The sequence below is a fragment of the Schistocerca gregaria genome, chromosome 1, assembly GCF_023897955.1.
Source record: "Schistocerca gregaria isolate iqSchGreg1 chromosome 1, iqSchGreg1.2, whole genome shotgun sequence".
Taxonomy (NCBI): Eukaryota; Metazoa; Arthropoda; class Insecta; order Orthoptera; family Acrididae; genus Schistocerca; species Schistocerca gregaria.
The window spans coordinates 523402987-523416616 of record NC_064920.1 but is presented as its reverse complement, the minus strand read 5'-3'; the positions used below and the strand labels follow the sequence as shown (position 1 = coordinate 523416616).

At 40.3% G+C, this 13630-nt stretch overlaps 1 protein-coding gene across 1 annotated transcript in view; it reads right to left on the bottom strand.

The window, feature by feature from the left end:
* The window catches only part of LOC126356169 (odorant receptor 43a-like), a 90401-nt gene that overhangs the window by 44934 nt on the left and 31837 nt on the right, over positions 1-13630 (bottom strand). Inside the window, exon 3 of the mRNA XM_050006970.1 lies at positions 9229-9710. Within this exon, the coding sequence (XP_049862927.1) occupies positions 9229-9710 (482 nt within the window). The remainder of the gene's footprint in view (positions 1-9228; positions 9711-13630) is intronic.

Genomic DNA, 13630 nt, shown 5'->3' with positions numbered 1-13630 from the left:
AAGTTTCCTGCAAAACGTTCATACTTTTCTGCGTTTGTAATGAGTATAATTTTTACTAAATAATTAAAGAGTTGTCTCTGTGTTACAGGATATATGATTTTATCTCTTGTCAACTGTGGTCTAGTTAAAGATGCTTGTGTAGCATGACTGAAAATTGTATTGAAATTTTCTAGTACTGTGGCAGCGGTAACCTCCGTCCTATGTTAGTATAGGAGGAGGACTTATTGCTTCTTACCTCTGCCATTTGAAGCACATAGATCAGTCATTTTGGCTACTTCGAACGCATTGGCGTTTGATAATTACTGGCAATCGCCGATGGTTAATATTTGTGACATATTCATTTGATCATATGTTCTGCTGTTTGTAATGTAAATGTATTTTCACCTCATTTAATATGCTTTACTAAAAGGAAGTGATTTTGTACTGTTGCCGTTCTGAGGCGTTCGCTAATAGTCGTGTTATTGAAATTTAGTCTTTTCAGCTATGGAGACCATTTGTAAATGTTATACTTTGATTTTTTCTCCTTAAAAATAAATCCATTAGTGTTTTTAGAAACGTTAATTAATTCATTATACACTCCTGGAAATTGAAATAAGAACACCGTGAATTCATTGTCTCAGGAAGGGGAAACTTTATTGACACATTCCTGGGGTCAGATACATCACATGATCACACTGACAGAACCACAGGCACGTAGACACAGGCAACAGAACATGCACAATGTCGGCACTAGTACAGTGTATATCCACCTTTCGCAGCAATGCAGGCTGTTATTCTCCCATGGAGACGATCGTAGAGATGCTGGATGTAGTCCTGTGGAACGGCTTGCCATGCCATTTCCACCTGGCGCCTCAGTTGGACCAGCGTTCGTGCTGGACGTGCAGACCGCGTCAGACGACGCTTCATCCAGTCCCAAACATGCTCAATGGGGGACAGATCCGGAGATCTTGCTGGCCAGGGTAGTTGACTTACACCTTCTAGAGCACGTTGGGTGGCACGGGATACATGCGGACGTGCATTGTCCTGTTGGAACAGCAAGTTCCCTTGCCGGTCTAGGAATGGTAGAACGATGGGTTCGATGACGGTTTGGATGTACCGTGCACTATTCAGTGTCCCCTCGACGATCACCAGAGGTGTACGGCCAGTGTAGGAGATCGCTCCCCACACCATGATGCCGGGTGTTGGCCCTGTGTGCCTCGGTCGTATGCAGTCCTGATTGTGGCGCTCACCTGCACGGCGCCAAACACGCATACGACCATCATTGGCACCAAGGCAGAAGCGACTCTCATCGCTGAAGACGACACGTCTCCATTCGTTCCTCCATTCACGCCTGTCACGACACCACTGGAGGCGGGCTGCACGATGTTGGGGCGTGAGCGGAAAACGGTCTAACGGTGTGCGGGACCGTAGCCTAGCTTCATCTAGACGGTTGCGAATGGTCCTCGCCGATACCCCAGGAGCAACAGTGTCCCTAATTTGCTCGGAAGTGGCGGTGCGGTCCTCTACGGCACTGCGTAGGATCCTACGGTCTTGGCGTGCATCCGTGCGTCGCTGCGGTCCGGTCCCAGGTCGACGGGCACGTGCACCTTCCGCCGACCACTGGCGACAACATCGATGTACTGTGGAGACCTCACGCCCCACGTGTTGAGCAATTCGGCGGTACGTCCACCCGGCCTCCCGCATGCCCACTATACGCCCTCGCTCAAAGTCCGTCAACTGCACATACGGTTCACGTCCACGCTGTCGCGGCATGCTACCAGTGTTAAAGACTGCGATGGAGCTCCGTATGCCACGGCAAAGTGGCTGACACTGACGGCGGCGGTGCACAAATGCTGCGCAGCTAGCGCCATTCGACGGCCAACACCGCAGTTTCTGGTGTGTCCGCTGTGCCGTGCGTGTGATCATTGCTTGTACAGCCCTCTCGCAGTGTCCGGAGCAAGTATGGTGGGTCTGACACACCGGTGTCAATGTGTTCTTTTTTCCATTTCCAGGAGTGTAGCTCAGTACCCTTACACTCAATACCAGCTCCCTACCGCATCTCACTTGAATAATTCAGTTTAATATGGATTAATTTGATCAGGCTATCTGCTGCTTTTTCTGATGTACCAGACGCTGATACTGAACAGTTCCATTTGTAGCGCTAGAAGGCGAAGCTTGCCATGTAAATTGTTAAGTCTTATTATGTCTACATTCTTCATTTGAGTTTAATCAGTGTAGAAGGCACAATAATACAAAATGACTTTCACATGGGTTATAACTTTCTTCTGCCGACCTTTTCAGTACCGTAGTCCACTCAGCTTAATCGGTTTATAAAAATCGCTTATTTCATTATGTTTTATCGACCGATGCCTACAGCTGCAAAACGTGAGATTTTGAATCTTACAATAGAAGAATCATCCCTCAAAGTTGCAATTGCTTCGCGCTACTGTTCACGCGTCTAATTCAACAAATAACGCTATTTTGTATATGTCTCTATGGTAACACCGCAGAATTGTGACAGCCCTATACCCGACAACTGCTTTCGCTTACAGCAGTTTGCGTTTCGCAGTTGAAATTTGGCAACAGTGTTGGTGTTCTTCTTTCACCTACTCTACTACAACGTTTCTGTCTTCAAATTATCTCCTGGGTAACACAATAAAAATCAGTCTACGTACATGGATTTTCGAATGAGGCCAAGCTTTACCGCTTCTATATCTTGAGGCCAAACAGAAACAGTTCCTTTACCAAAAATCACAGCCTGTCGAAGGTCATTAAATACTAATAAAATAATAATTATTGTACATCAGCGATTACTTAGCATGTCTTTAAAATCATTCATGAGAGTCTTTTCTTACATAGGGACCTCTTCTGTGACTAACTAAAAGGATGGAAGGAAGGAAGGGAGGTTAGGGCTTTTAACGTCTCGTCGACATCGGAGTCGTTAGAAACGGAGCACAAGCTCGGAATATTTCAAGGATGGGGAAGGAAATCGGCCGAGTCCTTTTGAAAGCATCATCCAGGCATTTATCTCGATCGATTTAGGGAAATCACGTGAAACCGAAATCTGGATGGTCACATGGGAGTTCGAACTGTCGTCTCTCTGAATGCGAGACCAGTCCGCTAACCAGTGTCATGTCGCTAGGGTAGCAGCTAAATAATTTTTGAAGTGTTGGCCGTTCATTTTTCTCTACTTTTGTGTATGAAGAATCTCCAGTGGCAAATTGTACAAAACTGAATTCTAAAATACGCGCTAGAGATGCGATGACATAATTTTGAACAGTTTTCAGACGAATGTTTCAGGCATTCGTCAATTTTTCTCAGTTATAAGCAAATCTTTCGCACGTTTCCACAAAAATTTTAAATATTTTTACTTCCACGTGTTCTTGATGGTTTTGACAATCCTTTCTTTACATCTTTGCTGAGGTAAAGTGTTTCTTGATAGAGTGCTTCTTTCATTATTTCTTCAGACATTTCATAATTATTAACACCTCACGTATCACAAGTATGATGCCTGCGAGCAGTTCTTTTCTTCTACTGTGATAATAAATTTGTGGAATGTTAGGATGTACACTTGTGCGTTTTTATGTGTTCTGATATCAATATATTCTTGTGTTCCGTTTTGATGGTCGTATTTCTCTGTGTGTGTTCCGGAAGCGAGTGACATTTGATTTGTAGTCAGGAAAGTATGGGAAAAACGGTAAGTGAGGAGTGAGGATAACAGCTATTTTTGATTCTGCAAGGAGCTTTGTCCTCAGCAGTGTGTATTTTTAGTGGCTATATTTTGTCTGTTTCTTGAGTATGCAGATTAATTTAGAGTTTTTTTTAGTGACTATTTTCTCCATTTCAGTGACTGATCTCTAAAAGAAGGGACACGTGACAAGTAATTTGGATAGCGTAGTATCCTGGTTTTGATCTCTATAAGTACCTCAGTTTGGTGGCTACTTATATTTATTTCCTAGTTTACTTCCATTATTCTTCAGCACATGGTCTTTCTGTATGGCACAGTTTTTCTACAACCGAATGACAGCTGTGTTCTATAAAATTTGTTCGTTCTTATGATTTTCATGTGTCCTTCCAATATCATTGATTCGATGATGCTTTGAAAATGTTATACGACTGTTTACATATTTCCTCTTTTTGATGTATTCTTTCTGTTCCCAGTGACTTGCGTGATGGACATTCAAGCCTATACATATTTGATCCTGGAACTCGCCAGGATTTGATGCTTTGCATGAAAGTGACTGGATTTTGTTTCATGTTTTGTATACTACGTGTAAGGCTGGTATCTTCAATACATTTTCTATTCCATATTTTTATTCGCATTTGTTTACTTGTGTGCTAATTTTTCATGTTTCTCGACTAGTCGTGTATGCTTGTGTTCTCTGTTTGTATGTGACCTTAGTTGCAGACCCTCTGCTTTCTTATTTTCTTCATAACACTTGTGTAGTATTTTTTAATTTTCTTTAATCTAGTGTGTTTCCATGCATCATTTGCTGTTGACACATTTCTGTATACATCAGACTTGTGTTTGCTGTACCATATCCTTATATTTAAGTCCTTGGAAGTTTATTCACTTTTGTGCCTTTTTTTAACAGCGTATTATTTATCTTATACACTGTATAGATGTTCTGCCTGTTGGCAGGTTCCTGACATTACTGCTGTCCTCATCTGCTCCCGTTCCAGCCCAACTGCTTCATAGTCTGTATCCTTCTCGTTCCTACGTTGTTCTATTCTTTCATGTTCTTTCGATATCCGTTGATAATATTCCTCAACTTTTCAAAATCTGTTGCCTAACGCTATGCTACTACGAAAATATTAGTTATGTTGTAAAAACCTATTTATATGAAATTCGTGTATGAGATAGAAAAATAATCAGGGGAAAAATAGATGTATGTGTCACTGTGTACCACACATTTGTTTTAAATGCAGGTTTTTGTAATAGTTAGTCAACTGCATCAGTAATGTGTCAGCTACAATTGAAGAACGCTCATGATATTATGAGGTTCTTTTGTGACAGAACTGGCATTGCTAAACTACAAAGGAAAAGAATAGGTGTTGTAATTTACAGAAAATAAAGACATTCTATTTTATTACTTTGGCTAGAAGTTCCTTATGAGATCTGTAACCATCTCTACTACTGAATGGAAATACACTGGTCTTCGTCACCAACAGACTTATCGTTAATGTCACATTTTGGGGTAACCCCTTCATCTACATCTACATCATACTCAGTGAGCCACCTAATGATGTGTGGCGGAGAGTACTTTCCATACCACTATCTGATCCCTCCAACGTTGTTCCACTCGCGAATAGAGCGTGGGAAGAATGATTGTCAGTAATCCTCTCTATTGGCTCTAATTTCTCGAATTCCCTACTCTTGGTCAGTACGCGAGATGTACCGGGGGGGGGGGGGGGGGGGCGTAAAATGTTGTCCGACTTCTCCTGAAAAGTGCTGCCACGAAATTTCAGTAATACATCTCTCCGTGATGCGCAACGTCTCTCTTGTAAACTCCGCCGGTGGAGTTTGTTTAGCATCTCCGTAACGCTCTCTCTCCATCTGAACGATGCGGTAACGAACGCCCCGCTCTTCTATACTTCCTCTGTCAGTCCTATCTGGTGGGGATCTCAGAGAGCTGAATAATACTCAAGAAGCAGGCGAACAAGCGCCTTATAAGCCACTTCTTTCGTGGATGAGTTTGATTTCCTTTAGATTCTTCCTACGAGCCTGAGTCTGGTGTGTGCTTTTCCCACTATCTGTTTTGTATGGTCATTCCACTTAAGGTCGCACTGGATAGTTACGCCTAGATATTTTACGGCAGACGCTGTCTCCAGCAATTTGTATCAATAGTGTAGCTATACAGTAGCGGGTTTCTTTTCCTATGTATGCGCAATATGTCACATTTATTTACGTTCAGTGTCAACTGCCAGAGCCGGCACCATTCATTAATTCTCTGCAGATCGTTCTGCAGTTTCTTACTATCTTCTGGTGTAGCTTCTTTGGTATAGATGACTGCATCATCTGAGACTAGCCTTAAAGAGCATCCGACTCTTTCTGCTAGATCATTTATATATATGTTGTAAACAGCAACGGTTCTATCACACTTCCCTGTGGTACTTCAGATTTTACATTAACATCCGTCGATTTAGTTCCGTTAAGTGTGATGTGTTGAGTTCTATCTGCAAGAAATCGCAGGTCTGCTCCGATACTCCGTAAGCTCGTATATTTTTCATTAAACGGCGATGCCTTACTGAAATTAAGGAACACGGCAGAAACCTGAGCGCCGTTGTCCACTGCACTGTGCATCTTGTGGAGGAACAGAGCGAGCCGAGTTTCGCAGGATCTCTCTTTGCGGAATCGATGTTGATTTTTGTAGAGCAGATGATCATTTTCCAACAACGTCATAATGCTTGAGCATAAAACATGTTCCATAACTCTACAACAGATTGACGTCAACGATGTAGGTCTATAATTGCGTGAATCTGTCTTCAAGCCTTTCTTAAAAACCGGACTGACCTGCGCTATTTTCCAGTCGTTAGATACCTTTCGTTGCTCAAGCGATCTATGATAAATTGCTGCTAGAAGGGGAGCACGTTCTTTCGCATGATCTTTATAGAATCTTACAGCTATCTCGTGTGATCCTGAAGCCTTTCCGCAATTAAGCGATTGTAACTGCTTTTCAATTCAGCGATGGGCTATATCAATATCTGCCATTTAGATGTTCGAACGGCGATTCAAAGGAGGGACAGTGTTACAACTTCGGAGGACCAAATTCAGTGTTTCGGCCTTCTCTCTGTTATCTTCCGTTTTGGTGCTGGTGTGGTCGCTGCGAGAAAGAATAAATGATTTTGACCCACTTACTGATTTTACATATGACCAAAATCTCTTAGGGTTTTACTCAGGTCGGCTGACAACGTCTTACTTTGACAATCACTGAAAGCTTCTCACATTGCTATCCGGCGCTCATTTTTGCTTCTTTCAGCCTTTTTTTTCTTTTTTGTCAGCTCTGTTTTTACTTCTCTTCACTCTGAGATGAATTGCTCTTTGTTTACGTAGGGGTCTTCTAACACGACTACTAAACCATGGTGGATCATTCCCATGCCTTAAAACCTAATCGGAACATACACATCTAGGACATATTGAACGATGCCTTTGAATTTTTTCCATTTGGTGTTCACACCTCCGTTCTCATCACCCAACATTTGATGCTGACTGCTGAAATATTCTGAAATTTATATCCTGTCACCCTTGCTGAGCAAATATATCTTCCTACCTTTTTATAGAGATCAAAACCAGGATACTACGTGTGACCCGTCGTCACATGCTGTCACATCCTTGTGACTACTGATACCTTCTCTACCTTCACTTGTTCGACAAGTTCGGGTGTGTTTGTTGCCAGGAGATCCAAGACAATACCATCACGAGTTGGTTCTCTAGCTATATGCTCAAGGTAATTTTCAGACAAGACATCCAAACAATGCCACACGATTCCCTGTCTCTGGCACCAGTTTTGATTGCATAACACTCCCAATCTATACCTAGCAAGTTGAAGTCACCCACGGAATGATCAGGAAAATTACTAAAGATATTGTGAAAGTTCTGCCTGAAGCGCTGTACAACTATAGATCCTATCCCAGGTGGTCTATAAAAGCATTCGATTACCATTTTGACCGTTTTTGATTCATAATTTCACCCAGATTAATTCACATTCGGAATCCGTGATAGCCTCGGTTTATTTTATCAAATTTTGTGCAGTAGTAAACACTCCCTTTATAAAATCTGTTATTTACACGTACCATGTAAAACTAGAATTGAAATTTTAAGATTTACATTCCAACAACCCAATGAAAAAGACAAACGCACCATTCAAAAATACCTACGTCGCCCCTGCAGCATCCCAGCATACCATCAGTGTCCAAAGTGGAGCAACCATTACATCATGGCAGAAAGTAAACAATTTTGCCACAAAGTGGTGTCTGTCACAGTATAACCATAGGCTAAACTGTACAAAATTATTTATTATAAAAGAAGCACATTAGTATAAAATCACATGTGCTATGTTCCAAGATGACGAATTTGAAACACACAAACAATGCTGAAAGCACACCAAAATTACAAATAGTGTTGCACATGAAGGTTGTATAAAGACAGTAGTTTGTAATAGTGCAGATCACAGGTAGTTAATATACAAAATGCAAATTTAAATAAACGTTGTTGTGTAACAATTCTACCTGTTGTAGTCCTATCACAACGAACGCCACCTTCTAGCAAAATTATTTACTTTGTGTCATTTCTTACCGATTTCTAGTCTGATACTGGTGGCCTGCCAGAATGTACATAGAAATAGGGCCTATATTGTTTTTGAAAGGCTGCTTGTCAGTTGGACAACATCGTTAACATAAGTATTTTTAAATTTCATTTGCTGTCTTATAATTCATATTTATACCACAGATGTGATGATGCGAATCTCCCAAAATTCATAACGAAGAGATGTTAATAGAAATTATTTTGATGACCAAGGACAGTTTATCCCCATTCAATGACATTGTAGTCTTCAGTGCAATTTTTGAGAACGTTGGTACCACAGCTGTTACGGAACGTCTCCGGATCATCAGCTGTAACTGAATCGTTGTCTATCGATAAAGAAAACTTTTATAGGAGAATTCCACGGAATTTTATAAAATAGCTTTTGTATTCAGTTCACAGAAACTTCCTTCACACTGGAGACTATCTAATGAACAATTAATAGCTTTGAGAGGGATCATATGTCTACAATTATCTTATTGTAGACCACCATAGTATCAGTATTATTGTCAACTCATCAAAAGTTAGGGAAGCTACACTGTTCTGTCAAAAATTTCACTTTGAGTATAATTATCATCTTCATTTTCTCTGTTCAAGGTCAAGTAATATTCACATGCTGAAAGTAGTATTCCATCTGAAGCTTCTAATTTGTGAATTTGTGTCGTAGTAATGTTTAAAGTACTGGATATTTCTTTAAAGTTAATTAGTGTTGTCTTTTATGTGACACTAAATTCTCTACAACTAGTTTTATGACTGTAATAGACATTGATGTGCACATGTTCCTTATCTTGTCCCACCGACAGTCACCATATGAAAAAGGAACTAAAAGGTAGTCATTGTTCTACTTTGGGTACTTACAAAAAAGTGGACAACCGGAAGCTAAAATGAAAAGAAAAGACAGTGAGAAGTTCAGGAGCATCTCTATGCATGATTTTTGCAATGCTAACCTTAGGATTGCTTGATGGTGATGCACATTTTTCACCAATTGCTGGTGAAGCCCCTCAAGTGCCGAGTTAGTTGTCAAAGTTTGTTCACCAAGGTTTTGGCCACTGTTAAGTAATGTTAATCGTCTGCCATTTCTTTTACGTCTGTCAATAAATCCTTCTCCCTCAGTTCTCGTCGTTTGCAAATTAATGAATTCCATGGCTGAAAGGTTGTCATTCAGAACTTCAAGCTCCGCTGCTACCATCAACATCATATGAACAAAGAAAACGTCTATGCTCAGGCAAGACTCAGTTATAACCATAACAGAGAAGGATTGGGCGACATACAGTAACTCAAATGTTGGTGATGCGTAGATGTCAGCAGGTAACCAGGCTGGAACTGGCAACTGCCGCTGAGGCTCTTGCTGGTCCGGGTCGGTCTTAGTGATGATGCGGGACAGCAGTGGGCAAAGGACCCAACCAATTACCGCCGGTATCGCCACCATCTGCCCAAACAAAGAAACCACGGCACTGTAACGCTATGAGAAATTTTTAGAACTAAGAGCTATTCTGGAGGGTGGCCAGAAACTATGGGACACTGGAACGATTTACTGTAAAACTGTTCAGTCCTCCTTGACTCTGATCATAAGTTTTTCTCATCTCCTGGAGAGCATCAGTACAAGCTTTAAGCCGCTTATGATGACCACAGTCTTTCGCCATACAGCGGGATTTATGCTGTGTTAATTCGATCCCTGGTCGTCGACACACATGGGCAATAATCTCCCACCGGATATTAATGAAACAGGATAAGAATATTGCCTGACTGAAACTTTGGATGTTGGCACATGGTTGAGTTATTTAGTGATATAATATTGCCCATAATAGCTGGCATAAGTTGGTTACTTGGAAAGTTTCAGTCACAGCAACATATATTTATCATTTGCTGCAAAGATTCAGACGATTTAAAAGTGAAAATCCCAAGTTCTAAATTTATTACCAGTAGCACGATGTCACGTCAGAGAAATACTTTCTAACTAATGGAAAAAAACATTGAAACAACACTGAAAATATAGAATTCATACTGAGAGGCTTTATTGATGTGTATATCTACATTATTTTAGCATAAAATGTAATAAACATCTACAGTACCAGTAAACTGCACCTAGCATTCACAAGAAAATTATTTTCCTGACACATAGTGAATCCTTCTTAAATGAAAATGAAAATCCCCATTCACTTCTTATTAGTGATGGTGCAGTTATATGTAGTATTTCAGAATCTTTTAATTTCCTAGCTCCGTATTTGGCAATTATACACAACCGCTCGCTCACAGAAATATCCGAACCTATAGACTCGAAAAGAGCTCTAGTCACACCAGTACCCAAAAAGGAAAGTAGGAGTAATACGCTGAATTACAGTCCCATATCACTAACGTCGATTTACAGTAGGGTTTTAGAATAGATACTGTATTCGAACATTGTGAAGTACCTCGAAGAAAACGATTTATTGACACACAGTCTGCACGGAGTCAGAAAATATCGTTCTTGTGGAACACAACTAGCTCTTCATATCCATGAAGTAATGAGTGCTATCGACAGGAGATGTCAAATTGATTCCACATTTTTATATTTCCAGAAGGCTTTCGACACCGTTCCTCACAATCGTCTTCTAACCAAACTGCGTGCCTATGAGGTATCGCTTCAGATGTGTGACTGGATTCATGATTTCCTGTCAGAAAGATCACAATTCGTAGCAGTAGAAGGAAAGTCATCGAGTAAAACAGAATTAATATCCGGGGTTCCCCAAGGATGTCTTATGGGGCCTCTTTTGTTCCTGATCTCTATTAAAGACATAGGAGACAATATGAGAAGCCGCCTTAGATTGTTTGCAGATGATGCTTCATATACTGTCTTGTGAAGTCGTCAGATGACCAAAACGAATTGCAAAATGATTTAGATAAAATATCTGTATGGTGCGAAAAGTGGAAATTGACCCTGAATAGAGAAAAGTGTGAAGTTATTCACATGAGTACTAGAAGAAATCCGTTAAATTTTGATTACGAGAAAAGACCCACAAATCTAAAGGGTGCAAATTCAATTAAATACTTAGGGATTACAATTACAAATAACGTAAATTGGAACGATCACATAGATAATGTTGTGGGTAGAACAAACCAAAGACTGCGATTCTTTGGTCCTATGTTTTTCTTTCTTTTGCAAAATTGAGTATATTTAACGTGACTTGCAGTGTGGAAGTATATGTGTAGTGGAGCGGGGTGCCCCCTCAGGTCTTGGGGCGCCCCGAACGTCAATGTACTGCTAGACTGCCTAGGAGGCAGGTCACGTAATCAATATTACCCCGAAAATTTTAATTTCGGTATCAATTTAATACTTTGAAAGTATTAACACTTTTCAGACATTGCTACGAGTGTCCTAAACAGCACCAATTACACAAAAGTAATGTGTCGTGTAGGAAGCGACTATTGACTCTCTTTGCACGCTCAGTTTCTAATTGTGACGATTTTTAGAACGAAGGTGAGTTCGCTTTCCCGAGTAAAAACGGAAAATGCTATTTCGACATTGCGTGGAAGTGGTTTTAGCACTTTCCTTTTGCATTTGCGAGAATTGGGGATGTTTTACATTCATTATTCAAGTTCACACGTAGTGAACTAGTCGCGTGTTCGTAGCATTGGTTTCTGAGATTTCGTCTAATTTTTTAGTGTCCAAACAAGCAACTGCCTATCTTCAAATCCTTGCTTCAAGTCCCACTTGGCATTGTGTGTTTCATTATATAATGGGTTATCAAAAAGTCAGTATAAATTTGAAAACTGAATAAATCACGGAATAATGTAGATAGAGAGGTACAAATTGACACACATGCTTGGAAAGATATGGGGTTTTATTACAACCAAAAAAATACAAACGTTGAAAAAATGTCCGACAGCTGGCGCTTTATCTGATCAGAATAGCAATAATTAGCATAACAAAGTAAGACAAAGCAAAGATGATGTTCTTTACAGGAAATGCTCAATATGTCCACCATCATTCCTCAACAATAGCTGTAGTCGAGGAATAATGTTGTGAACATGTCCGAAGTTATGGTGAGGCATTGTCTTTGAGCATCCCTAGAGATGTCGGTCGATCACGATACACTTGCGACTTCAGGTAACCTCAAAGCCAATAATCGCACAGACTGAGGTCTGGGGACCTGGGAGGCCAAGCTTGACGAAAGTGGCGGCTGAGCACACGATCATCACCAAACGACGCGCACAGGAGATCTTTCAGGCTTCTAGCAATATGGGGAGTTTTTATTCTTCTAATAAAACCCCATGTTATTCCAAGCATGTGTGTCAATTTTTACCTCTCTATCTACATTATTTCGTGGTTTATTAAGTTTTCAAATTTATACTGTCTTTTTGATCACCCGGTGCTATTCTACAGTCTTAAATTTTTCTAAATTTCAGAGCGCTTGTGGTAGTTGACTTCTAAAAACGGCTAATGGGTAGTTTCTTTCTGAAGCTAGTACCAGTTTTACAATAAAGGTGGTGACTAACACGACTGATGGAAGTATCATTATCAGCGTGCAACGGAAGGCTCTCGTTAGATGTAGATGTATTTCATGTGTTCTCTTTAAAGCTACGGGTACCACAGACAATTGCAATCATCGATTCCTTTCTAATGTGAAATGCAGATTCAGAGAGGACAATGAATCTCGTAATTAAAATTGGTGATTCATTATAATTTCGATCTGTTTGTCTGTCTCTAACATCCCACTTCTGAAACCACCACATGTGATTAAGCTTATTACTTACATAAATGCAGCACATAGTAACAGTAGCAGAAGAGCAGGACTAACTTTGATTGCCAAATGGACAAAATACTAAATGTCATGATTTGAGGCACTTGCGGCAGCTTACAAACATGAGATTGCCGTTGGCATGCAGCCTATTCTGAGTAATTCATAGAGTGGCACCTGTCCACTAAAGTAAGTGGATGCTGACATCTCACAGACACAATTTTAACAATTTTGATTTCATGGAAACAAAACGGAACTATGTTTGTGTCCACATTTAATTTCTACATTAGCTAATCATACACTAACTTATTCAGATGGCCTACCTTGATTGGGCTTTCATCCAAAACTGTTTATCGCTTTCTTCAGTACCTATTTCTGATTTCATCTCATCCACCAGTCTAGTGTTATTGTCATTTCCAGAATGTATTTTCTTGTTTTTCAATGTCATTATTTGTTTCTTCTTCTCCAGCTTCAATGAAAAAATATTCTTCCCGACTTTAAGCATTTAAGTCCACCAAAGTCATCAGATATATCCCTATAGATCCGTTTTATTTCTCTTCTAGCTGCAACTCCTTTTATACAACTTTTTAAAAAATGTATCACCATTGCTCAAATCACTGGTGCTGAATCT